Consider the following 27,663-nt stretch of genomic DNA (forward strand, 5'->3'; position numbering starts at 1 on the left):
GCGAACGAGGGATTCTCCAGGTACCGGGCAGGAGGGTTGTCACCTTGGGTGCATGGCAAGATGTGCGGAGCGACGTGTCCAGGTGGCGGCTGGAGAGGCTTGAGGGGTGGCGCTAGTCCCGGGGACCCGTGGCCAGTGGCGGCACACCAGGGAGCGGGATCGCAGCGACGCCGCTCCCCAGGCGCAGCGCCTCCCGGCGGCGCGGGCCCGCGGCTGGGCGCAGCCCGCTCCTCCTTAACCCGCGCAGGGAGGCGGTGGCGGCAGCGGCCGGGCGGGCGGGGGAGGGGGAGGGGCTCGGAGTGCGGCGCGGAGGCCGGGGAGGAGCCGGGGCCTGCAGCGGAGCCGAGCCGAGCCCGAGCCCGAGCCGAGCCCTGACACTGTCCGTCCGCCTTCTGGCTCCCCAGGAGCCCAGACTGGCCGGAGCCCAAGAGGTGGCAGCGCGGGGAGCCCCACGCGCGAAGTGAGCGGACCGGACGGGACGGGGCTAGAGGAGGCGCTGCCGCCACAGTAGCCAGTGACGGGGGTGCGGAGCCGCGGCCTCCGGGACCCTGCTGCCCAGGCCGGCCGGGGAGCGCGGGGAGTACGAAAACCCCACCCTCTGGGGCACCCCAGGAGCGGAGGCGGGCGCGGGGACGGGAGCCACCTCTCTCCTTGTGGAAGAGAAGACCCTTACCATCCGGGTGAGGGAAAGAAGAGATCCCTATAGGGGACAAGTCTCTCCTTCCTGGAGGCGAGGAAAATCCCCATACTGGCCTGGGAATAGACCTCCAGAAGTAAAAGGGGGACGATCCTTTCTAAGGAAGCGGAGTGAGACCGCCCCGCGTGCCTCCACCCCTCCAAACACACTCTCAGCACTTCGGGACTTTTGAGGCAAAGAGAAAGGGGGCAAGCCTGTGGAATAGGCGCCCTGCATCCTCTCCAGTACTCACAGAAGCAGGGGACACTCCAGGGAAAGAAGAGGAATCGGCTTTCAGCCTTTCGGGAGAGGGGAAGGACTCCCCCTCAACTTCCTTGTACCTAGACAGTGGAACAGGGCAGAGCCCCTCCGCTCAGATCTCTAGCAGACCGAAGGAGCCCTCCACTCCCGAAAGATCCAGTTTGGGGGGGAGGGGGACTCCCCCAAGGGGGAGGAGACAACTCCTGGTTGGGAGAGGCTCCTCCCCTCCTCCCCGGCGTCACTGGCAGGGTGTGGGGGGTGTGCCACCTGCCCCAGGTGGGACCTCCTTCTCCTCCTCCCCCGCCTCCTTCTCCTCCCCCTCCTCCTTCTCCCTCCGCCCCTCATCCTCAGGGGACCCAGATCCCCTCTCCAGCTTGGAAGGCTCGGCCAAGTACAGGAAGAGCCACTGAGTATGAGACTCTTCATCTGCCTTTGAAGAGGGGGAACCCTCCAACCCCAAACTCCAGTACCAGGCGTTTCCCTCCCTTTGCTGGGGGAACCTCGGAGACAGGTTAGTGCATTCTTTCATCTTCTCTCTGGCATCCTTAGGCACTAGTGGGTGTAGGGGTCTGAGATGGTGGCTCTTGGGTTTCCTTACTGAGGAAGGTGGAGTGATAACTCGGAGAGTCCCTGGAGAAGCGTGTTCTGAAGGAGCTCCTGCATTCACTCTGAGACTCTGAGAAGTGGGTTGCTTAGTGTTTGGGGTCTAAAGGGTGAGATTCATCTGAGGTTCCTGGGGCGGTGTGTGCTTCCATACTGACAGCGAAGGGATATCAGAAAACGCCTGCTTTTTCGGAATCCATCCATACTGTGTAACAATGATCGACACATCCCAACCAGACTCCCACACCGCCCTGCATCCTTGGGCTGTGTCACCTGGACCCTGGGCCTTCTCACCTGCAGAGTGGGCCCTCACTAAAGTCATGGTGATATTTCGTGGCCTAGCCTGGTTTGTGGCTTTCATTGATATTACATTTTCTTACCTGTAACCCTCGGTCAGCTTTATGTCCACCAGGACTGCTCTCTTCCACCACAGTGATTATTGCTCCCTTGAGAGAAAAGCAGTCTCTCCCCACTCCTTGTAGCTCTGACATCAAGAGTTCTCCTGTAGTGATATTCTCATGCCTGGCTGGAGGCGTGCCCCTGCCAATAAAATCCAAAGGGGGAACGGGAACTCTACATGTCCTGACACAAGAAGAAAGGGCACAGGAGCATGCCAGCTCCTGGGTTGAAGTTGTTCCCTAAGGCTGACCTTGTACCACTTCCCCAGTCCCCTGTCCAACTCTTGTCCTTTGCTCACAGTTCCTCAGGAAAAATCAGATCCTGCATAGGAATAGAGGAGTTTTCTGCTTAACCTCTTTCCAGTCTTTCACTTGAGTAAGTTGGCCACAAGAGAGATGTGACCTTTGAGGGATTCCCTTTCCTGAAAGCACCCAATAGTCTCACCTTCTCCCTTACTGTTTCTTGTTCAGTTTTGGGTCTCTGGAACCTAGCATTTAAGTTTTCCTTTGTAAGATAGGAGTAGGGATCATCAAAGTCCAGAATCTTTAGAAAATGTAAGAAAAAGGTGCCAGGAAATCCTTCTAGCTGAGTTCTGGCTGGTGTTTTGTAGAGTTCTGCCTTTCAACCTGGGATCACTAACGGGGAGCCTGCCTTCCTGCCTTGCCTTTAGGAAATATCTTCTGTAAGGGGTTTTATGCTCCACAGCAAGGTCAAGTGGGAGCTTTATCTCTTTGGGCTTTTATGTTTCTTCCTTCTCTCTTTGGTCCATTGATGGGCTGCCTAAGTCCCTAAGTACAACCACTTGATCCTGGAAGCTCTTTGTTAGCAGTGGTATAGGAGCATAGGAGACGGCCGTAATCCAGGTTTGTGTGGCAGTGCTTTAGAATGATGTGCATGTGTTCCTTAATTCCGGGGAGTGTGGCTCTATGTCTGTGTTTCGAGTGGGTGTGTTTTTGGGGCCAGGTACATGTGTGCTTTTCAGACCAAGCTTTCAATTGCCTAGAATCCTATGTTTCTGGTAGGCCTCTAAAAGAAGATGCTCCTGTGCAGGGACGTGGGGAGGGTCCTGGTAAGGATGCCCAGGCTGGAGGAAAGGCTTGGACGCCCCTGGCCAGTGGGAGTCCTTATGAATGGTTGCATGAGAGGCATCCCAAGCAGCAGGACAGCCCAGACTCAGGCTTCTTCTAGGACTTATTAACAAGACAGCTTCATTTCTGGTATCTCTGGTCTCAAAGGCATGAGAACCTTTGACTCTTAAGGCTAAAACTCCCTTCTTCACTTTTGGAGCAGGGACAGCTGTGGTGTAAACAGCAGCCTGTTTGCTACAAAGTACCCTACCAGCGGCTGGGATGCAACTTGTTGATGGCTCAGAGTGAACAGCATCACAGCACCTCTAGGTGTACCACCGCCCTGCAGCTTCACTGGCTCTGCTTGCTCTGCGTTTCCCTGGTTCTCCTTGCCTCTGTGGTATCAGAAGTGCATACATGGCTATGGGGCTGAATTAACTGGTTTAGAGAATGCTACTTTCCCGATCATGTCTTACGACGAGACCTAGTGCCCTCTGAAAAATCAGAGATGCTATGCCTCCATTTCTTCATCCTTGGAGTTTACTTGGTCCTGGCACCACTCGGCACTGGAGTGATACTGTCCCCAAGGGAAAAGCTTGAGATTCTGACATCCTGAAAATATTTCAGAGTCAGTGCAGGCTTTGCAATAGAAACCATCACATGCTTTCTGCTTCCAGTTTTACCTCTATAATCTGTCAGTTTTCTAGTTTTTAATTTCTAATATTCTTTTCCCCCATTCAAAAATAATAATAGTTACACTTACTAAGTGCTTTAAGGATATTAACTTAAGGTACTCTCACCACAACCCGATGTAGGTGCAGGTATCGTCTCTAGTTTACAGGTGAAAAAACTGCAACACACAGAGGTTAAGCAATTTGCCTGAGGTTGCACAGCCAGTAGGTAGTGGAGCCACGACTGAAACAGGCAGCCTGACTGATCATTGGTAATATTGCTCAGTTAGGCTTGGCATTATGTATAAAGCAGGAAGTTATCACTCTTTAATACCTGACCTTGGCACCATACAGAGAACAATTACTGGCCTTGCAGATAAAATGGGAAGAGACCTGTGCCTGTAATTTTGGATCTCACACATCTTATCCGGAGTCAGTCTTCTACTCCAACAGAATGTCTTTCTGTATTTCTCTGCTTTTCTCTCAGTACTGTAGTCTTCATTAGACGTCCTGTGGATGTGATGGAGCCTGCCCTTTGGCTGCCTTTCCCAGTTTCTGTGGGTATTTCCTTTCAGTCTTCCAGCGTGCAGAGAAGAATGTGGCCTGACTCAGGTTCTGCCCAAGCCCAGTGGCACAAGGCCCACCTGGAGAGAGAGGTCTGGGTAACTAGGTTGGTTGGACTGAGAAATGGAAGTACCTCTTGTTTGCCTTTCTAATAATAGCTCTGAGCATTAGCCTCATGCCATTATTTTGGGGAGCGTGGAATTTGTGGCAGCCACGAGCTCATTAGGCTTCATTCACTTCCCTCCAGGGATGAAGCTTTGGCAGTGTTTATGACTTCATCCCTTTTATTGACAGGGGAAACTGAGGCATCAAAACTTCAGGGAGCAAGGGGTGGTTAGGGACATTTAGTGAGTCAGCGTCAAGGTTGGGAGTGGAACAGAGGAACCTGAGTCTTTGAGCTTTTTCACACTGGGCTGCCCTTCGAGAATGGGGAAGTGACAGGAGTGAGGAAGTGGGATGGGTTGAAGGAGAATGGTTCTGAAAGATCAGAAGGATCTTTTGCTGCAAGCTTCTTGTAGCTGGTAAGACTGGAATATATTCTGAGTGTTAGGGCGGTATCTGGAGGGCTGACTGGGAGGGTGCTGGGGAAAGCTTAAATTTAACCTCGGTGTCCTAACCTAGGGCCGGGGTAAGGATACGGAAGGGCATAGGACAACTAGCAAAAGGCTGGGCGTGCTTTCCTCTCCAGAAGTCACAGTGATTGGCATGTGCCAAATGGGTTCTGTAAGGGCTCTCACCACTCTAAGTCTACTCTCATGCTCTTGTCCACTGTTGGGTGAGTTTCAAAATAAAATATCCACTCAAGGCTTCTGTGTTCTTTAGATGAGCTTTTCTAGGGATCTTTAGTAGGAGAGTAACACTTCTTTACCAACTTCCCCTTCTGGTCATCGAGACCCTGCTCCCTGTCATATCATTGTTCAGCTGGGATAACCCAGCTGTGGCACCTAGTCACTGTCGCAAGAGCCCTGCTTTACCTCAGAGGCTTCGGTGTTTGCCTTAGTATAGTGCTAGGAGGTCGGAGACTTCCTGGAATGGTCGAATATCCCTATTAGTTCCTAAGTTCCCATGGTGGTGGGATGAAAAGAAGGGTGCTGGGAGAGAAGGTAAGGACAGAAGGAAAACCCCTTTAGGAAGCTAGTCCTAAGCACCCCCCGCCACCTTTCTCCTGTCAGGCAGTTCTTGGGTTGCAGTTGGGTCCTGGGTGCCCAGGCCCCTGAGGCACTAAGGTGTTTCCTTCAGCCAGTGGAGTGGGTGTGTTGCTGGTGACGAGCTCAGGGCAGGGTACTTGTATGTATGTGCAAAGACTGTGTAGGTGGGGACCTTGGGGGAGAGGGAGATGAGCATGAATGCTGATCCTTAGGAGGAAGAGGTAAGTGTTAAGGAGACGAGAGTCACTGACTTGAAGAGTGACCGATAGCCTGAATGTGTTGGAGTCAGGAGAGGGGGGGCAGCCATAGCGGGATAGACCTCTGAATGGCAAAGGGAGTGGATCTGTGTGTAGCTGTGTGCATATGCTTGTGCATAGTAGCTATGTATGGACTTCGATTACATACAAAGTATTTTTCTGTCCAGGATTCTGAAATCGGAGGCATGCTAGAGAAATGCCTGGTGGGACTGTCTGCAGGGATAGGAGGGAGCGGTACTAGTTGGAATCTGGAGGCTGTGCAGGCACAAACCTGTTAGGCAGCAAGAGCTCAGGGGGTTGCTGGCATCAGCTCTAGGGGAGTGCCAAATGGCTACCAGGCGGTTCCTGCCAGCCTTTCTAGACCCTGCAGTACAGATGTCACCCATCGCTCTTCTCCTTCCCCCACCAAGACGTCACTCCAGCTACACCTCTCTGCCAGCAAGAGCGCCCAGGCTGTGTGGGTGGCAGCAGGGCGTGCAAACATCAGGCGTGGGCGGTTTGGCAGCGCCAGGAGTTTGCATGGAGGTGCAGCGAGCTTGCGTGCCTGGCTTGGAAGGAAGGAGAGAGGAGGGCGGGAGAAGGGGAGCCAGTTCTTAGCCCCAGAGTGGCTATTTTTAGCCAGGCTATCTGATTGTTACCGGTGCGCACTCAGCTGGGTGTCTCCTTGGCTCAGTGAAGCCCAGCAGGATGAGAGGTGGGAGGTCCTTGTTGATGACTTCTTCCTGGTGTAGGTGTCTGTGGGCGGGAGCTTGCAGTGGGGTAGCTTTCAAGGTGTGAGGGCAGCTGTACTCAGGATCTGTTACCTCTGTGTGTGACTTTGTGCTCTGTTGGTAACGTATGCTGTATAGCTAATTATGATCTCTCTTTGTGGGCCACTGTTTCTGTGTCTGTCTTACATCTGTTCTTTGCTGGTGGTCATATGTAACTTATGCTTGGTATATCTCTAATACGCCTCACATGCACATGTGTTTGGGCCAGAAAGGGCAAGTGCTCAAATATATTTAATATGAAACATCTTTAAAGTGTTGGCATGTGCTTCATTAGTGTATATTTCTGTTTAGACTGTTTGCCTTTACATGTTCTCTTGTGCTATCTATCTGTAGATGTTGTATGTAAATTATACCAAGTGTCACATAAAATTGAAGAATATACTTTGGCAGACTTCTCCTATCTAAGTGTATTTTAAAAAATTATTTCTACATAATTTAAAAATATGCTGTAGGGCTTTCAGTAAGGAAAATAGAAGGAATAGCTCAATTGGGTGGGAGGTTTGATTTCTCTCCTAGTCCTGCATAAAGGGATAGATCTCTTGGCCATGTTCCACATTCAGATGTAGAATAAGTACCAGTCTGTTATCTGGTAGGTATCTTGTGATAGATCCATTTGAGGGTTCTAGGACCATGTGTTGAGGGCTATCTTATAGAGAAGTCTATTAAGGGAATTATAGAAGAAAGAAATGCTACTTCGCTTAAAGCACTAGGATTTGAGTATTACGTGCCACCATAGCCAGAGGTAACATCTACTCTATTTTCCTGTTCCCTTTGTCTGCTTCTCTATAGAACCAAGAAGAACCATGGCTTCTGACCTAGAGAGTAGCCTCACTTCCATAGACTGGCTCCCCCAGCTGACCCTCCGCGCTACCATTGAGAAGCTTGGGAGTGCCTCCCAAGCTGGGCCTCCAGGGGGCAGCCGCAAGTGTCCACCAGGCTCACCCACAGATCCTAATGCCACCCTGAGCAAAGATGAGGCAGCAGTCCACCAGGATGGCAAACCACGATACAGCTACGCCACCCTCATCACCTACGCCATCAACTCCTCCCCAGCCAAGAAGATGACCCTCAGTGAGATTTACCGCTGGATCTGTGATAACTTCCCCTATTACAAGAATGCTGGCATTGGCTGGAAGGTGGGATGGCTTCTATAACAAAGGCTTATTTTCAGCCTTTAACAACCTTGTTCTCTGCTTTTGTCTCTTTGTGTATTCTGGTCTGGTTCACCCTGACCTGTGTCAGACATGTGGTATATACTTTCCTCAAGTACATCAGGGAAACTCCAGTGGTAATGAGCCTCTAAGTATAGTTATGGGGATGGTAGGATGCTGTTGCTCACCATATACCCTCTGATGATTCCTCAAAAAGATCTATTCATTTCACAAATATTTATTGCCACTCTACTGTGTTCAAGTTACTGTGCAAGGCATGGCATTGCTCCTTCCTACCTAGTGCTAGGAATTTTATCACATTTCCAAAGTTTCATTGCACATAGTCATTATCTTCTAAAAATTTGTATACCAAGAAAAAATAATATAATTAGGTCCTTCACTGACAACTCATTCTCCAAGCAAGTAATGAGAGGATGAGTTGTTTGGCTGGAGATAAAAAAAGAAGGGGACTCCTCTTCCAAGCAAAGAAGGAAGACTGATGTTCTCAGTCTTTTGGAGTGCCAGTTTATTTGCCAAATGCAGAGTAGAATGGGGATTTAATATAGTTCTCTCACTCTGTGAATCACCTGTTGACATACAAACCAGATGATGAGCTGAAGACTGTTGAAAGCATTGAGTTGTTTTGTTTTCTAATCCTCACCCAAGAATATGTTTAGAGAGGGAGAGAGGGAAACATCGATGGTCCCAACCAGTAATGGAACCTACAACCTAGGTATGTGCCCTGACTGGGAATCAAAGCTGCAAACCTTTGGTGTACAGGATGATGCTCCAACCAACTGAGCCACCTGGCCTGGGCAAAAGCATTCAGTTTTTTCCTTTATGGATATGTCCCTGCTAGCTACTAAAAACCCCAACACTTTATACAATATTTCTTTTCTCCTAATGTGACCATTCTATGGGCTGTTGAGAAAACAAAGGTGAACTGTGCTTTTGTTTTTCTCATAATTTATATTTGTTATTTTTTTATAAATAGTTTTAAAATATTGTGCTTTTATGACAGAATGATATAATAACTGGGCATATGCGATTATATATATACCTGTTGTCAGTTGGGTAGAAAGATTGAAAGACTATATACTGTAATCAGCTTTCCAGAAGCACCTGGTGGTCAAATTTGTAGTCATTACTGCTCATCAATATAATTTCTGCATTTTTCTTCGTGCATTGCTTTTGCTATCTGATAGGTAATCTCCTCCATCAGTAGAGCTGAGAGTTGCTAAGTTTACCCTGATACTTGAACTTTATTTTTTGTTATGTCCTTTTGTGTCTCTGTTCTGTTGTAAAGTGTACTGCTTTGCACAATGCTTAACTCTAACTTGCTTCTGTGCTTCCCCAGAATTCAATTCGGCACAACCTTTCCCTCAACAAGTGTTTCCGGAAGGTGCCCAGACCTCGGGATGACCCTGGGAAGGTGAGATACAGCTTTCTGTACGCACTGATGGGAGGAACAGGAAGGAGAGAGAAGTAGTTGACATCCCAGAGTCTTGAGGTTGTTTTAATTACCCAGAAGAGGAAATTATGCTAATTAGAGAAGCAGCTTTATTTTTTGTCAATGGAAGAGCTTGGTAATCAAGCTTATGGGCCCCCACTAAAATGAGTGACTAAGGAAGATTGTGAAATCTTTTTTTAAAAATAGAACTGTTGATGTTAAGGTTGACTTTGCTGTCCTGTTTTTTCTATGTGGCACACTTTCTACATTTAAAAAGTAGACTTAATAACCTCTGTGGGAACTTTTCTATACACAAGTCTCATCACTTTTATCTTCAAAAGGAAAACAGGATAAATCATTCTCTTCATTTGACAAATGTGGATGCTAAAGTCAAAGAGAGCCTTGCCTCAGATCATGTGCAAGGGCAAGGTTGTGTCTGGCATTTCCAGATCTTTGAACTAGATACCATTGTTCTGTCTCTGCAGAAAAATCTAAGTCTGTGATTGCACTACAGGGGGTATGTTTGATATACTTAGGGAACTTGGAGGACAAATTTACTCCTCAAAAATAGCCAGTACCCTCAGGCTTCTCTGTGAATTTCCAATCATATTTTTAAAAAATTTTTCTTCCCAGTCACTTGTCTTAATACAACTGTTATTTTATGAGAAAATCCTCCAAGATACCTACTTTTCCAGAGGTGGGCATCTTCAGCTATAATGATTTTGTTCTCTGTGGTGCTGGTTTTTCTTCCAGGGCTCTTATTGGACAATTGACACCTGTCCTGACATCTCCCGAAAGAGAAGACACCCTCCAGATGATGATGTAAGTCCCCACCTCATAGAGAGATGTTGTTTCTGAGCCAGCTGCTCCTTCCACATTCTTTCCTGGGTTTTCAGTCCTTTGCTGGTATTTGCCCTTTCATATATGTGGGGCAAAGGGCGAATGCCAGCAAAGGTGAAACTGTGGATCTTGGGAGGAAGTTTAGCCTCTGCTTATGGATTTCTTTTCTTTCACTACCCTCAGCTATCCCAGGACTCACCAGAACAGGAGGCAAGCAAGAGTCCCCGGGGAGGTGTTCCAGGGAGTGGAGAAGCCTCACTGCCTCCTGAGGGGAATCCCCAGATGTCACTTCAGAGCCCCACATCTATCGCCAGCTACGGCCAGGTAGGGAGTAGAGGTGGCAGGGGCACAGGGGCAGATGAATGGATGGGTGGATGAGTTGGTGGCTGGGTGAATGGATGGGTGAGTGGTTGAATAGAGTCATATATCTATCAGTTCAAAATTAGGTATTGAGTATCTGTGATACAGTAGGCCGATAAATTGATAAAGAAGGGGAGTGGAAAAGAGGAAAGCTGAGAGAGAGAAGAAGGGATGGGAGGGAGAGAATGAGGACAGATATTTGAGAAAGATTACAAAAAAAGGGATGAGAAGAATGGGGGCAAAAACGTTTATAAGAGAAATGAATGCATGGGTGTAGCCTAGGGAAAGGGCAAGGGGCTACATCAAAATATAAGTATAAGAAGAAAATGATGCCCTTTCACTGAAAAGTTGCTAGAAGATGAAGACAGGCAGGGGAGCTCGGGGACCATTAAAGGGTAGTATTGCATCCTCGTGCAGGATATGGATCAAGTCTTTCTTACTTCTGTTTGCAGGGCACGGGATCTGTGGACGGCGGAGCAGTGGCTGCAGGGGCTCCAGGCCGAGAAAGTGCTGAGGGTCCCCCTCCCTTGTATAACACCAACCATGACTTCAAATTCTCTTACTCGGAGATCAATTTTCAGGATCTGAGCTGGTCCTTCCGCAACCTCTACAAATCCATGCTGGAGAAGTCCTCTTCCTCCTCTCAGCATGGTGAGTCTGGAGTTGGGATGGAATCATGGTCATCTTTATATTTTTGAACAGGTGGTGACATTTTCTTTTCTCCCTTTTTTAGTATTTTTAACAAAAGAAGGGGTTGACCACTGGTCAGAGGAAGCATGTCATGAACCAAAACTGTTTGGAGTAGAGCTCTTCTGGCTTAGTTCTAAAGGACAGCTATTTCAACATGTGGCCTGGGTTATTAGCTTCAGAAAGTGAGTTGGAAGAATCCCCTTTCTAGAAGAAAGGGTGGTGATTTTATTGCTGCAAGCAAGTTATTTAAGGAATGACCACTAGGGGGCAGCAGTTCTCTTTCTTTAAGAGTCAGTACAAAGGAAAAAGTGCGTTTTTTGTCAAAACAATTTTATTTTTAGCATATTTATGTTAATTTTTATTAGAAAAATTTCAAACAGATGCAAAAATAGTGAAGATAGTGTTATAAGCCCTTATAAACCCTTATATTTCCATATCCCAATTTAAACAGTTACCAATGTTTTGTTAGATTTATTTCATTTACCGTTCAGTTTTCTTTTTTATTCTTTTTAAATATTTTTACTTACTTATTTTTAGAGAGAGGAGAAGGGAGAGAGAAAAAGAGGGAGAGAAACATCAATGTGTGGTTGCCCCTTGAGCACCCCCTACTAGGGACCTGACCCACAACCCAGGCGCGTGCCCTGCCTGGGAATCAAACCAGCAACCTTTTGGTGCTCAGTTCACTGAGCCACATCAGCCAGGGCTCTCCTTTTTTTAAAAAAATTGGAGTAATTTGATGCAATTCCCAGATATATCATCTACATGTAAATATTATTTGAACATGCATCCTTAATGATAAAGACTTTTTTTAGTTATTTCAGTTATCACTCCTAACATAATTAATGATTCTTCCTAATATTAGTTTATATCTTGTCCATACTCAACTTCTTGAATCATCAATTGAGAATGATCAGAAGTCCTTTATGGAAGGCTCATTGAGAGAGGATCTGGTTCACCCCTCCCCCACACCTTTTTTAATCCTCACCCAGGGAAATGCTTATTGATTTTAGAGAGAGGAGTAGAGAGGGGGAGAGAGAGAGAAACATCAGTGGAAAAGAGAAACATCAATCGGTGGCCTTTTGTATGTGCCCCAGTGGGTACCAAACCTGCAACGTAGGCACATGCCCTGATGGAATTGAGGCTGAAATCTTCCGGTTTCCAGGATGATGGTCCAACCAACTGAGCCACACCAGCCAGGGCTGTTTTGTTTTATTTTTAAAGAAGTTAGAGGTAGGGGTGAAGTTAAGGCTTCAGGTGAGTCATCAGATCTTCTTATTCTATAGTTTTGTCTTATATTGACAGTTGGAGATGAATAGAATGGTTGAAAGTAGTTAGGAGTCACTTTTTAGAAAATTTATTTTAATTGTCATTAATTTGTTCTTTTATATCTCAGGGGATTCACATCTAGAGTTGGGTTCTGAGACTGTAGCGTTTGCATGAGAAACAACTCCAACTCAGGCGATTGGTTGATTGGAAGAGAGGAACATGGAGGGGCTCTCAGAAACAAAGTAAAAAATTCAATTGGCAGGGACAGCAAAGTGTTCATTGATGTTCAAAGTTTAATGATGGCTGAAAACTCCGAGCCTCACTCTCTAGTTCTTTTCTGGCCAACTTGTTTGAAAAATACATCCATCCTTCCTCCGCTCCTCACAGAAGCTCCATTTGTTGGAAGTGAAGACAAGAGAAGGCGGTGAGAGTGGAAGGTGAAGGGACAATAAGGAAGAGGAGAGAATAGATGCCCAATGGCTTTGTCTTCTTTATGATTTACTTTTTAAACTTTACCCGATGTGTGGTGTGTTTCGATACCATGATTACAGGCCTACACGTAAATCGCTGTAAAATCGCATAAAAAAGTACATGTTGACCTTTTGCTAAAACTTCAGTTGTCACCACACTGTCGAGGCTCTGCCTCTGTCTGCTGTACCTACCCATGGGATCCCTGCCGCCCCAGAACACCCTTACCCTTTGAGGTCTGTGGTTTCTGTCTGAGGCTACCCACCTCAACTCAGTGGAAATCCTGTTGAGTGAAAGATGCGTGGCCCAATTGACTTGCCTGCTTCCTCCTACCCTGCAGGCTTTTCGTCTCTCCTGGGGGACATGCCACCCGCTAACAACTACTACATGTACCAGCAGCAGCCGCCGCCACCCCAACAGCAGCAGCAGTCGCCACAGCCACAGCCCCAACAGTCACAGCCCCCGCAGCAGCAGGCACCAGCCCAGGGCCCTTCAGCTGTAGGGGGTGCTCCTCCGCTGCACGCCCCAAGCCCCGATGGCTGTGCCCCCCCCGGGGGGAAGCAAGCTGGGGCTGAAGGCTATGGGCCTCCCTCTTTGATGGCCATGCACCCACCCCCGCTGCAGCACGGAGGCTACCACCCTCATCAGCACCATCCCCACTCCCACCCTGGCCAGCAGCCGCCGCCGCCACAGCCACAGGCACAAGGCCAGGCTTCTATCAACAGTACTGGTTTTGGTGAGTAAGGAGGGTAAAGGGAGATGCTAGGGCAGGGTGAATGACCCCCTTGTTCTGGCCCTGGCCATGGAGGTGCAGTGGTGAGATTTTAGTCTCTCTCCTCCCATGAGAGCTCATCCGAGGTAACAGAAGTTGTTACTTTGAGCCCTGTATTATAGAAATTCTGGATAAATTGGGATTGTTTTACATATTCCTCTGCCTACGAGCTGGGCTGTCCCTACCTAATGCATAGATAACTTTTTTAGTCCTAAATCTCCAGGGAATGGGATTCCAAAACTATCTTGGTAATGCAATCAATAACCCGTGTAGATGCAAGAATCCTCCATGTGGCCGGTCTGCTGTGAGTTGGCTGCCCTCTTACACTTGACTCTGTCTTATTCCCCAATCTGTCCTCCTCTTTACAGCCTTTCCTCCTGACTGGTGCTCTAATATCGACTCCTTAAAGGAAAGCTTCAAGATGGTGAATCGGCTCAATTGGTCCAGCATTGAGCAGTCACAGTTCTCAGGTGAGTGACAGCAGGAGAGAGAAGGGCTCCGGTGTACGTGTCCAGGCCCAACAGAAACCAGGGCCCGAAGGGTGTGGGCAACTGAAGTTTGAGGATTGATGGTTTCATTATTTTCCCTTCATATTTCACAAAGTGGATGGTATTGATATGATTCACAAGTTAAGTTTCATACATTTAGCCTTATTTCAAAAACATGACAGTGGTTTATCCTAGCCCATTCTGTCTCTGGGAGAGGGAAGGCTCTCAGGAACTCAGAAACCCTCCACCATTATTTTGTATTTTTGTCTCCATTTACTGACAGGATGACCATGGTTAATTCCCTCTGTTACTTTGAAATTTTGTTTTATTCATCAGTAAGATCAAAATTATGATACGAATTTAGTAATGAATAGAGAGTTTGAAAATGCGGATCCCCCAAGGATACCATTTGTAGTGGGTAATGCATTTAATCCGTGGTGGTGATTTATGATGTGGTATGAACAGCGAGAAGGGGTAGAGCCCGTAGGGGCTCTGGGATCTCTGTAAGGATAGCACTTCTTGCTTCTCTGTTTGTAGAACTGATGGAGAGTCTGCGACAGGCAGAACAGAAGAACTGGAGCCTGGACCAGCATCACATTGCCAATCTGTGCGACTCCCTCAACCACTTCCTTACTCAGACTGGTCACATGCCCCCCCAAGGGGGCTCCCACCGGCCACCAGCCCCTACCCGTATTACTGACTCCTGTGCCCTCACAAGTGGCAAACAGGAGCCAGCCTTGAACCAAGGTACAAACAAAACAAGTGGCCAAGGAGGTGGAGACTCTGACAAAAAGGGATGGGGAGGAGAAGGGCAGAAGGGAATTGAGAAAAATCATCTAATAAGCAGTGATCCAAACTGAGCGGCAGGACTAGTTTGTTCATCACAGTGACTGAACATTTGTCTGTAAAGCACTATACCAAAGAATGCCAAAGAAATAGACCATACGATGCCTCGATGTGGGAGATCAGAGCTACATAAGAAAAGGGAGGAGAACGTGTCCATCCCAAATCTGTGTCTAAGTAACCCCTGTCTGAGTTGTATCAGGTGAAGTCTGACTTCTCTACCATTGTGTGATCTTCGACCCAGTGACATGAGAGAGATTCAGTGATCCTATTTTTATATTTGTCTTCCTACTAATAGCTGTATTCTTTCACAATTTTAGTATCCAGGTTCTTTTTACCCTAAGAGGGGAGGGCTGATAGCTTCTGCAGAAAGCCCTCATACCCACAGGAGCTGCAGAACAGAACAGAAGGGAGAAGTTAAGGGGAGGGGAAGAGAACTGTTTTTCCCCTTTCTGTTGGACGCTGGTTCATTGAGTAGAATGATCCCATTCAAGTAATTCTTGTCTTGTTTGGCAGTGAACTCTTATGGGCACCCACAAGCCCCCCATCTCTACTCTAGCCCATCACCAATGTACCCAATCTCCACCCAGGACTCAGCAGCATACAATCGCCCAGGTAAGAGCCAGGAAGTGTGTTTCACCATCACTTGAGCAGTATCTTCCCTGACCAGTTGTTTCACTTTCTTCTGTCTCTTGGCCTGCATTCTCTGCACCTCCTGGCAAGGGTGAGATTCTAAAGGCTGGAGTGCGGGCCCCTTACTAGTGAGGTATATGTCATGGGAGACTAAATAAGACAGATTTACTTTAAAATGATCTGGTATGCCCTGGCCAGTGTGGCTCAGTTTGTTGGAGCGCCCTTCTGAAACCCAAAGTTTGTGGGATTGATTCTGGTCAAGGCACAGACTCGAGTTGTGGCCACGGCTCCTGGCCTGGACGCGTGCGATCCCTGGTCCGGGTACGTGTGACCCCGGCTCCGGGCATGTACGGGAGGCGACCCATCGATGCTTCTCTCTTGCATTGATATTCTCTCTCCTGTCCTCTGTCTTTAAAAAGCATTGAAAAAATGTCCTCGGGTGAGGATAAAATAAATTAATTAGTTAATAAAATAAAATTATCTGGTTCCTGCAACAATGAGAGGAAGTACATTGAGTGTAAACAAAAGATAGATACCTAGAACATTTATGTCTAACTTTAGAAGCTAGATGAGAGCTATACTCGGGCAAATAAAGTGAACGTGGTATGCAAAACATAAAACATACCTGCTTTGTGCCCATGTCTGCTTTCCTGTTGCTTGACCTCTAGTACCAGGGGTCTGGGATTGAACTATCTCTGATGGTAGCAGTGCCAAGAGAGACCCACAATTATCTTAAATAGTATAAAATGAACAAATCCTTTACCTTTAAATCCACTTTAGAAAAATTACTGATATCCTGCCAAACCACAAGTGTTTTCAATTTTGGAGGTGAGATCTGAATCTTTGTCCGCACATTCCTTATCCACGTAATACATATACAAATTTCTGTACTGCTATTTCAAAATAGTACATCTGTATGTTTTCCATTATTACATAGTCTTCATAGGTATAAGTGTTAATGGCTGCAAACTATCATATTGGCATGGGACCTAGTTCCAGTTTATTTCCTAGGGCCTCACTGAAGTAATGGCTAGCAACAAAAATAGCTCAGGGCTGATAAGGACAGTAGTTTCACCAGGTGTTCCTCAAGGCATTCTGGGGGCTGAGCACTGTCCATCTAACTGATAGAATAGCTTCCACTCCACCCTCCATTTAGTCTCTTTCTCTCTTTCTGACAGCACACCACATGGTCCCTCGGCCGGCGGTTCCACCTCCTGGTGCCAATGAGGAGATCCCTGATGACTTCGACTGGGACTTGATCACTTAGTGCATCGTAGAGTGTGACTCTCAGCCCAGGGCGGGCCGGTGATGTCTGGCAGTGGGGAAAGAGCAGCCCCAGCCCACCCTTTCCCCCCTTGCCTGTATATAGATATATATTCTCTTTTTTTTTTCTTTCTCTGTCAGAGAAGTCACCGCAAGATGCTGCCGAAGATAACCCCTCTTACCTGCCTCATTCTTCCTCTTTCTTCTTTGTTTCCTAATTCTTTTATTATTATCCTTATTATGTTATTATTATTATTATTATTGGTTGTATGCGGTCCCCTGTCTCCTGTTCCTATACTGTCGACCATGTGCACCCCTTGCTAATTTAAAATCATCCGGCTGGAAGGTGAGGCCGTGATAGCTACAGAGAAAGGTTTCAAACTTGGATTTACCTTTCCCTCTGAGAAATTCAATGCTAATCCCACCTTTCAGCCCTAAATTTTTTTCTGTTCTCGTCAATTCAGTCCAGGACTGAAGAGGCCACATTTTCAAGTAGAAGGGATCTCTAACACTGCTTGGCAGTCATGACTTAGCAGGTTTTACTCAATGGTGCTAATTTTGTCCTTTGAGCTCTTCCTTGTCCCTTTATATCTTCCATTCTTACTTCTGGCAATCCTCATTCCCCTTCAAGGAAAGGCATGATGGTGGTGGTGCTGGAAGGTGACAATAAAACCTGAGTAGAATAAGAGGCTGGGCTGGGTGGAGTAGAATTCTGCAGCAGGGCAGTGGAATTTAAAACATTTGGGAATTGGTGTGTCATACTATGTCAAATGAAAGTCCAGTGGCTCATTCCTAGGCCGTCCTCTGTGGGAGATGGGGTGGGTCTGAGCCAGAACTCTGCTGCTGTGGGAGCGGGGAGGACAACTATTCAGCACAGGTTTAGCTTTTTGGAGATGTTTTCAGTTTAACCATTTTGGCTTTTAAAACATGATTTTCTCTGAAAATTAACTGTGGCTCTTCTCTGCATTTACTTCCACCCCCATTATTCTTCAATCCCCATTTCCCATTCAGCAAAATATTATTTTGTCCTCCTATGGTTGTTTGCTCAACTCTTCTTCTCACCTTGTTTTCTTGCCTCATTTCCTACCACTCTTAGTTTCATCGTGTTTTAGGACAGGATGGGAATCTTTTTCCCACCCATCACAGAGAACCAAACCGAACTGGTGGTAGGAGGGTGGGGAAAGGAAAATGCAGCTAGCATTGACATGGAAGGGAATATTTCAGTTACTTAACTATGTAGGCAAATGCTTCTGTTGGAATCCAGATCATTGGGGCTGAAACTTTTGTGATGGTCTCTTGAGGGGCGAAGGCATTGGTAGTGGAGAGTAAATAATCTAGAGGGAAGTATTCAATGAGGGCCAAGGGAAGACCCCAGAAAAAGGTATAGGGATAACTTATCTCCTTGAACAAGGAGTGGCCATGATTGATTGCTGCAAAGTACTCAGTGTATATATGATGTTAATTATTGAATTTTACTCATGGGGGAAAGAACAGTTTTACTTCTGTTTTTATTTCTCTGTTTAGTGTCTGAAAGCTACAGGACAAATGTATGGAATGGACAGGGCCACTCTCTCTTTGATTTCTGCTTTTTTTTTTTTTTATAATATTCTTTTATTTACTGATGATTTCCAAGAGATTTATCTTTCTACTCTCCTGCTTTTTTTCCCTCTTCCACCCCTTTTCTCTGTAAGGGGTTATACGTGGGCGTTTGTTGAAGTCTAGTGAGGCTGAAGTAAAGGGGCAAGAAAGGGCAGTTGACTAAAGAGCACTTTATTTCTTTGAAGTTCTTGTACAAGGTAGGGGTGTGAGTGACTTGAATCCCCCTGTTGTGTTAGAGGGCAGTTAGTGGGGTTGAAGAATGATGTAATATTTCCCATTGGGGAAAGGAGAATTTCTCTTAAGAGGGCGGCACAATGCCTTCGCCCAGTGTTCCTATTTCGGGCATCTCTTCCTTATTCCTTCCAATCAAGGTGCCTCTTGCACACAACCTCCCATCTGTTCTCCCTAAGATGCCCCCTTTACCTATGATCACTTCTCTTTTGTAAACCCCTTTTCTACTCAGATCCAGACAGGGTTTGCAAGGGTAGACTAAATCATACATGTCAGTATCCCTTGTTTATAATTCATCTGTGTCTTAAAGGAAAACTAAGCCCCATTAGGAACTCTGGTGGGCTGCCAGAGTAACTGAAATTTGGGGTTAGGGCTGGAGATCAAGCCTGCTGGGACTTTGGGTCCCCTCCACTAAACTCAGCCTTGCTCAGTGGCACAGGACAAACCTGAGCCTCTTTGGGCCTCAGTTCCCCGCCCCTCCATGAAATGGAAGAATACTACTTTTTCTTGTTGGTTCAGCATTGCTGGACTTGAAGTATAGTCATTGTTATTGTATTGGGTGATGTGTGCAAAACTGCAGGAGCTCACTGCCTGCAAGAGCAAATAAGGGAGAAAGTGGAGGAAAGGGACAGAAGGAGCAATTGCTTGGTATAGGTTCACCCATCCCTGCCTTCCTCTCTTCAACCCCGATGTTTCTGGTTTGGTGAGTCCTTCCTACCACCCAAAATGCTTTGCATCGGTGCAGGCTGGGAAGGGGGGTATGGTCTCACAATTGTTGTTGTTGTTTTTTGCATGCTTTCTTAATAAAAACAAAAAAGAATGTTTATGGTTTTATCTTACTTGTGCTGGTCTCAAATTTCTTTTTGCCAGGATAGGAAGAGAGAAATGTGAAGCATTTGTTTTCAGTCGGTCTTTTGCCCCTCCCCAACCTCATACCACAGGGTTTGATTAGTTGACTATTTTTTGGGGGGAAGATTGATGAGAGAGAAGAATTTAAAGCATGCCTTTAACATTCCCCTTTTCAAATGCTATTAAAGATAGTGAAATATTGTTGGGAAGGACAGTCACCCTTTGCAGCTTGGTGTGTGGACAAGGCCGCCTTGCTTGCATTCTTGCATATTTTAAAGATTAAAGGCATTACAGTTTGAGGAGGAGTTGGGTCCCCATCTGGGACTTCCTGTGAGTACTTACAGGTACTTACCAGAACTTTTAAGCTCAGAAATGAGGGAACTCCTATCAGAAATTGTTTTCAGGATACATTTCCAAGGTAATTGGCACTTTAGAAGGAGTCCAGCAATGCCAATTATTGAATCTTTGTAATTATGCCAAGTTCATTCATCCTAATATACTATATTTTAACCTCAGGAGTTTGGGACTTATACCCAGGGTCTTGTGAGTTGTGTTGGGCTTTCCAGAAGCCTAGCCCATTGTTATTAGAGCAAACCTACAGCCACCCACAATAAGATTTATTTGTTGCATATCTAGATAGTATGATATACTCTGCATGTTATACATTTAAAAGGATCCATGAATCACTGAGCCTTGCAAGGAACCACAAGAAAGAACCCATTTATTTGCATCAAAAATATAAGCAGATTAAAACAAAATGTAGCACTGCAAATACATCATAGTAGGCATTACCTCACAGGTAAAAGAAATTCTTACTTGAAATTTCCTATATAGCACTTTATAACAAATTTGTAGTCCAGACCCTCATGTCAATCATAGCAAGTCAAAAACTTCTCATTTTCTATCTTTAGGTTAAATATTACATTAAATCATTGTATTCAGTTTAGATGAGGCTATGCTGAAGTACAAGGAAACCTGAAATTTTAGAGGTTTAACAGAGGTTTATTATATAGAGAGAAAATGAGAAGGTAATGGGGAATTGAACAATGATTTTAGAAAATCAAAGAATGACAGAAGGAAAGATATATATATATATTTGGAATATATATATATATATGGAATGGATAGAGGAAGCAGAAGAAAATGTGTGGTCATGAATGAATTAAAGTATGATGGTTGATGAATATTGGGACTCTGGATAAATGAAAAAATATAAATGTGCTTGGATAAAATTCTTCATCTTACAAAACAAGACGTTATTTTATCATATCTGCAAAAATGATCAGCATAAGCCCATGACTTAGAAATATCATGGCAAGTATCAGAAGAAACATTTAGAATTGTTGCAAGTGTTATCTCTGGGAAATGGGAGTGGGAGGAGGGAGCGGCTGGGCAGAGCAGAGCAGGAAACTGCTCATATTTCATTATAAACCTTGAATCTCTTTAAACTATGTGTATGCATTATTTTGTTAAAGTTTAATTTAAAAACCTAAAGATACATCTGGTAATCATAGCATGTAAGGTACACACCTATAATCAGTTTAGTAAGTTTGGTGGTGTTCTTGGAGGGTACTCAGTTATTTTTCAGTGATTTTAAACTTTTGAAATGAGAGGTTCATATAGATACAAAGTATAATGTGAAAGAAGACTTAGAGGCAGGGGAGGAATAAGGAATTAATGAATTTAAGACCAGGAGAAGTTAGATGGCTCTCTCAATAGAGTAAACAAATGGACAACAGACCTCATCAAGGGCAGCTTACGTTCCAGTTCATGAGTAGGTTGTTAGATGTGTTAGTTGTCTGTTTACACAAAAGATGATTATTTGCAATAATGGAAACTAGGAATTGTGTCCTGTATCCATAAATATGCCAAATAAGTGTCTGGCATTGTATTCTGCTCCAGACTCAGTCTCATAAATCCTTGTTTTCACAGACCATTTCTTCTTGTACTTTCTCTTTATTTAAAATGATCCCACCACCACAAGGAGCACAACAATTAAGCCTAGAGTAAATAATCATCTTTCACTCAAAGCTAGAAGAATTGGTTTTAAAATCAATCTTGGAGAGAATTTAGATATATAAATAGTAAATTTAATGATGGAAACATCATTTCACAGCAGACTAGATTCTCATTTATTTCAGTAGGCTTTGTTTGGGATAGACATAGACAAAGCTTTACATTGACTCTCAAATTTAGCATTCATCAGCAACAAGAGACATTGTTATCGCCCGGGGTGGGGCTGGAGAGTTTCCAGGTGATGCTACTGCAACTAGTCTGGGACCCACTCGGAAAAGCTCTAGATTGAGTCTTTGATGTATTCTGAAATCCCTGCTCACCATGTCCCTTGTTCTTTTAGAAACATGTCACACTTGGTGAGTACCTAAGAAGCTTTGCTTGGGTCAAATGTTCCATATTCTCACACAGCTCTACTGCTACTGTTTCTTTCTGAAAAGATGTTGTTTTGGGTACAGCTGGTAGAATGTGTGTGATCCTCACTGAAAGCTGCCTCCAGAATGCCCTGCATGGACTGTCTGGTTTTCTTTCTAAAATCTTTTCCCATGAGGGCATAGAGGAATGGATTCAAGCAACTATTGGCAGATGCTAGAGCAATGGACACATGGTCCAGTAAGAGTAGAGCTTCCCCAAAGGGAGTATTTAGGTCAATAAACAACGAGAGGACTCCAACAATGTGGTATGGGGCCCAGCAGACAAGAAAGACAACTACCACCACCATGGACACTCGGAAAGTTTTGCTTCGAGACTTGGTGAAGCGGCTGTGTCGCATTCGGAAGATAATAAGGCTATAACAGGTCACCATGGCAATAAAGGGCAGCAGGAAACCCATCACTAGCCTAGTGATGGTTATTACTACCAGAGGTGTTGCAACTTGATTGTCATATGCAAAGAGGTTTTCATTATCATACTGGAAATCTTGTGATAGCTCAGTCGTGTAGAAGGCATTGCTGGAGGCACTAGAGAAAAGCTCTAAATTGGTAGAGTGGACAGCATCTGAGCTATTCAGTGGGTTAGTTCTGTGATCTTCAGTGGGAAGGCCAGTGGGGGTTGCAGGTAAGACCTCATCATCAGGTTTAATTAATTTATAATCATTTTGATTGAATAATGTAGCTGAATCCACAGGGAGTGAATCTTCAGGAGGTCTTTGAAATGTTTGAGAATGAAGGAGAGTAGCAGCCGTCCAAGGATGATTGTTAGTTTGTAAAGGGAAAGTATCTAACCTATAATCCATTTCTCCAGGCAGCTGAACAGTGGAGTTGTCAAGAGACCCATCTGCCGGTCCATCAAAGATGAAGTCTAAATCTAAGTAGCTATAGCCACCAAAATTGTAGCCGCACATATTTTGGTTGTCTGCAGTGAATGTTTCCCGGTATATGAACACAGGTATACACATTACAAAAGCCACCACCCAGATACATCCACAGATAGTGAAGGCTGCCCTCACATCACGGTGATTCTGGCACCAGATTGGCTTGAGTACCAAAAGACAGCGGTCCAGGCTAATGGCAGTCAGCAAGAAGACACTGGCAAACATGTTAAGGACGATGATGGAGGGAATGACCTTGCATAGGAGCCAGCCATAAGGCCAGTACCCTTGGAGAGCCAAGTGAACAAGGGAGAAGGGCAAGGAGAGGCAGCAGAGAAAGTCTGCCAGTGTGAGGTGGAGAAACCAAATGGTGCTCACTGTCCACTTCATCTTTAGGCCGGCCACCCACAGCACCAGCCCATTGCCTGGCAATCCCAATAAGAAAGTGAGGCTGAGAATGACCATGGAGAAAATTAGTTGGGGTTCATTCCAGGGCTGTGGTTGTAGGTCAGTTGAATTGGTGTCATCAGGGAAAGACTCCATTGCTGAACTTCTGCAAAAAAGATGAGCAAACATGTTTAAAGTAAAATTATCTTTTTAAAAAATGAGTAATCTTAGAAATCTAGCCTTCCCACATAATGATGTAGAACCACACACAGTTTTAATTTGTATTCCTTGACTTCACAATAGATCACAAAAAACACGCCCTGATAGAACCTTTAAATATACTGTATCAACTTAAATGTGTATCAAAAATAATAACCTCATTTGGAAGTTTCTATCAACGTATTATTTCTCCTTTTTCTTGTACTTTCAACTGCATATTCTCCACTGGTTCCTTTCTTTAGCCAACATTTTCTATTAAAAACAAACAAATGAGTCTAATGGGGAAACAAACAATAACTTCTATACCAGGGGTTCCCAACTTTAGATCCATGAAAGGGCTTTGAGGAGCTCCATCACCACCTCAAACGATATGGGAAATTTTAACTTTACATATTTTTATTTCCTTGAGGGCAAAAGACTCATCCATTGCCTGCATCAGATTTTCAAAGGACTCATTCATCACTACAGAAAAAGGTGTTCTAGATTCAGTTATGTCTTTTAGATACAAGCTCAGGTTTTTCTTTTGCTGTCCAATTTCTCAAGAATTGTTTACACTCTTGGCATTGACTTTCTCACCACCCATCATTTCTTTCCTATTTATTTATTTTGTATTGAATGTAACGGGAACAATAGCTTTATTACTACAGAAGCACAAAATATGCATGAAAAATTTGGAAAATATATACAAGCAAGAATAAGAAAATAAAAATGTCATATTCTACCAGTCAGTGATTACTACTTTAGCACCTTAATTTACACCCTCTGGACCTTTATATTAATTATATTATATTATATTATATTATATCATATTATTACACATTCTTGTATATATGTATGTATATTTTTTGTTAAGCAAAATTTAACAAAATTGTTATATGTGTATATTTGTTCTTAATAATTTTTACTTGTAAAATATATGTAAATAAAATTTATCATCTTAACCGTTTTTAAGTGTACAGTTCAGTAGTGTTAAATATATTCACATTATTATGCAAAGTCCAGGACTTTTTCACCTTGCAAAACTGAAATATATGCAAAACTGAAACTATTAGACAACTTTCTATTTCCTTCACCCCCAGCCCCAGTATATGAACACAGCCACCATCATTCTATTTTCTGTTTATGTAGTATTTAGAATCATATAGCATTCTTCTTTTTTTTGGTGACTAGCTTATTTCACTTAAACTAGTGTCCTTAAGATTCCTTCATCTTGTAGCAAGTGTCGGAATTTCCAAAAGTGTGATTGCTTGGGGGTAGGGGGTGTACGAGGACTAAATGGTAAATGAAAAAAATACAATAAAGATTAAATAAAAAAAGAATTTCCTTTGTTATTAAGGCTGAATAATAGTCCATTGCATGTATAGACCACATTTTGTGTATCCATTCATGTGTCAATGGACATTTGAGTTGCTTCCACCTTTTAGCTACTGTGAATAATGTTGCTACGAACACGGGTGTAAATGCATATTGTTTTTAAAGTGCTTTCTTTTTTTCAGTTATCAGCCTCCCCATTATATAGTACAATTGCACTTTAAGGAATACTCAATCTTTATTCAATTTTCCAAATGTCCCCAAAATATCTTTTATAGCTGATTAGCCTACAGTTGTACCCAATCTAGGATCATGCTTGCATCAGGATGTTATGCTTTTTAAATCTCTTAATTTAGCCTAGTTTCTCCTCTTCAAAGATACTGGCTTGTATTGGGGTCTGTTTTTCTTACCACTCACTTCTCAAGTCCTGTAATTTGCCTTCTGCTTCTATCACTTTGCTGAAATTACCTCTAAATAGCATATTCAAGCCTCTTTTTCTCTGTTTCTATCCTCCAGAATATAATATGTATCATTGGATACTTTAACTCCTCAGCACTCTCTTCTCTTGGCCTCTGTGACACTATCCTCCCCTAATTCTCAACATTCCTAAAAACATGCCCTACTCTATAGTCTTCCTGAAGAGCTCGATATACCAAGTTAATGCTATTTTCTGTTCCTTGGCGTCTATCTGCAATTGTGTCCTTCATCTTAACCTCCTCTTTCCCTTATCTTTAATCTCTGCCTGTTAAAATCTAGCTATTTTTTAAGATCCAGTTCGAATATTCTATTTTCTTTGGAAACTCCTCTAATAATCCCAACCAGAAATTAGTTCTTCAGCCTCTTAAATTACTTTTGGGTGTGTTGTTTGAACCTCTTTTCTTTCTTTTTAAAATTTTTTTAAAGACTTTATTTTTAGAGAGAGGGGAAGGGAGGGAGAAAGAGAGGGAGAGAAATATCAATGTGTGGTTGCCTCTTGTGCACTCCCAACTGGGGACCTGGCCCACAACCCAGGCCTGTGCCCTGACTGGGAATCGAACCAGTGACCCTTTGGTTATCAGGCCGGTGCTCAATCCACTGAACCACATCAGACCAGGGCTGAACCTTTTCCATATTCTCTGTGCAATGACACATTTTTTCTTGTATTGTAATTATTATAATGGCATTGTATTATATTTATCATACTGGCCGTACATTTCATGGTGGCAAAAAATGAGTCTTGTCCCTAAATGCTTGTTCCACAGAATTTAGCACAATGCCTTATATGACATAAAGATTAAATATCAGTTGAATGGATAAATGTTCATTGGGGGGTTTACTTTTTTCTTTTAACTAAGTTCAAAGTTCTAATTTTATCCATTTAATACAGTAAGATTGCTCTTTTCTCATTTCCTTTTTATTTTCCAGTTCCCATTTCCTAGTGGCTCTAACAGCATTTTATGTTTTCCTTTACAGAGGTCCCAAATATTTTTGTGACGAGGAAGTCGTTCTGCTGAGTTGATAAAATGTTCTCGAGGGTCTAAAATAATTAGCAGAAGTTAAAATAACTGAGTCAGCAAAATAATAGTTAAAAAATGTTAGTCTCGCTCTCTTTCCTGTAGCCTTACCTCGTCAAATATTCAAAGGCTGTCAGGGACCCTTCCTTCCTTGCGCATGGCAGAGACCTGGGTCCCCGTCCCTCTCCAACACACACGTTCCTGCGGGGACCTGTAAAATACTGGGAGAAGGGCAGCAGTGCAGAATTCTAGGACTGAAAATAACTCTCCTTGTCTCTACCTTTATTTTGCAGTTTTTGAAGTAGACACTCAGCGAATTAGTTGACTTTTACATCTGCTAAGAGGGTTCTCAGATCCTAGGTCTGATGACTGTCAGGCTGATACTCTTTTCACTCGGAAGAACCATAGAACTGAAAGCCTTTGGTACTGTTAACAAGGGGAAAGGTCCCGAGAACCGTACAAATTGAAGTGTTAAAGACTGCCAAAGGCAAAATTCCAATATAAAGCAATTGAGCCATCCAGTATGAGCTATTTTAAATATTATATCTTATCTGTTTTAAAAGTATGTATAAATCAGAGTTTGAAAATCTTTCAGAACAAGATCACTTTTTATGATTCTCCATGTGTTTTGACTAAAATATACATCTACATTTAAGATAAATACAGAATTTTTACTTACTGAATTGACTTACAATAACTAAAAAGGTAAGTGAAATTCGAAACTAAAAATCGACTGTGACAGGAAAAGTAGATTCCAGAATCAAATTCCAATTATAGGATAACAGTCAGTAGCAAGAAGGAATAAGTAAAATGATAAATAAAAATAAGAGAGAAATGTAATAAGAACATACATACATACACACATAAATATATACACACACATACATACATACATATATATATATATGTAATCAATGATTCGAAAAACAAAACTGTTGGGGAAAATTGGAATCAAAGTTCAGAAGGAGAAACATAGCCAATCTAAGAGAGGGGAAAATGACATAAAAATTCACTATTAGTTCAGAATGAATATATTAAGAATAAAGATAAATAGAATGTGGAATATTTAGAAGAAGATAGGAGCACATGAGGAGAAAACAAAAGAAATATAAATTGAGAAGGAATAAGTAGAAATAGAAGATAGTGATCTTCCAACTATCCTGTATAATAAACAAAACAAGCTACCTGCAAGTAATCAGGTGGATTTAAGGTCTCTTAGCAGAAACTTGAGACAGTAGCTGAAGACTTCAGCACCGATCCGGAGGCCTCCACGAGTCCTGTTCCGTCCTCACACTTAACTGCAATCAGGTCATGAAGCATGTTTAGAGAATTTGCTGAGATCTTTGTTTTTCCTCTCTCTTCATGTTGGTAAATTAAATGCCATGTTTTTGTCTGCTCTTTGACTTTATAGGAGGAGTTCCAAAGTGAGTCATTTCTAAATGTATCAGATAAAGAGAGTAAAAAACAGAAGTGGGCAAACATCCTTCTCAGAAATTTTTTTCAGGACAGAGCATGATTAGAAAGAATGTCTTTACATAAGCTACACACTTTGTGTTTGTTCCTGTTTTTGTTTTGTTTTCGAAATACACCAAAATGACCTATGGTCTGTGAG

At 43.8% G+C, this 27,663-nt stretch overlaps 2 protein-coding genes across 3 annotated transcripts; one reads left to right on the plus strand and one right to left on the minus strand.

Moving 5' to 3' along the window:
- The first annotated feature begins 334 nt into the window (after positions 1–334).
- Positions 335–19,290, plus strand: FOXJ2 (forkhead box J2). The gene is made up of 11 exons (XM_054591458.1): positions 335–1,448; positions 7,206–7,552; positions 8,925–8,999; positions 9,771–9,839; positions 10,041–10,181; positions 10,670–10,868; positions 12,982–13,377; positions 13,782–13,883; positions 14,439–14,648; positions 15,261–15,359; positions 16,556–19,290. Exons 2-11 carry the CDS (start codon positions 7,220–7,222, stop codon positions 16,642–16,644), a joined length of 1,713 nt encoding a protein of 570 aa, XP_054447433.1. The 5' UTR covers positions 335–1,448; positions 7,206–7,219; the 3' UTR covers positions 16,645–19,290.
- Positions 19,291–21,270: 1,980 nt separating this feature from the next.
- On the minus strand, positions 21,271–27,404 carry C3AR1 (complement C3a receptor 1). Of its 2 annotated transcripts, XM_054590963.1 has the most exons (3): positions 27,237–27,404; positions 26,163–26,272; positions 21,271–23,194 (listed from the first exon to the last, which is right to left on the minus strand). In XM_054590963.1, exon 3 carries the CDS (start codon positions 23,182–23,184, stop codon positions 21,736–21,738), a length of 1,449 nt encoding a protein of 482 aa, XP_054446938.1. In that variant the 5' UTR covers positions 23,185–23,194; positions 26,163–26,272; positions 27,237–27,404; the 3' UTR covers positions 21,271–21,735. The 2 variants fall into 2 exon arrangements, with proteins under 2 accessions (XP_054446938.1, XP_054446940.1); XM_054590965.1 differs by lacking the exon at positions 26,163–26,272.
- Positions 27,405–27,663: the final 259 nt, after the last annotated feature.

This window comes from Pteronotus mesoamericanus, unplaced genomic scaffold, assembly GCF_021234165.1.
Source record: "Pteronotus mesoamericanus isolate MK-2021 breed Mesoamerican mustached bat unplaced genomic scaffold, CSHL_Meso_final scaffold_21, whole genome shotgun sequence".
In the NCBI taxonomy this organism is placed as follows: domain Eukaryota; kingdom Metazoa; phylum Chordata; class Mammalia; order Chiroptera; family Mormoopidae; genus Pteronotus; species Pteronotus mesoamericanus.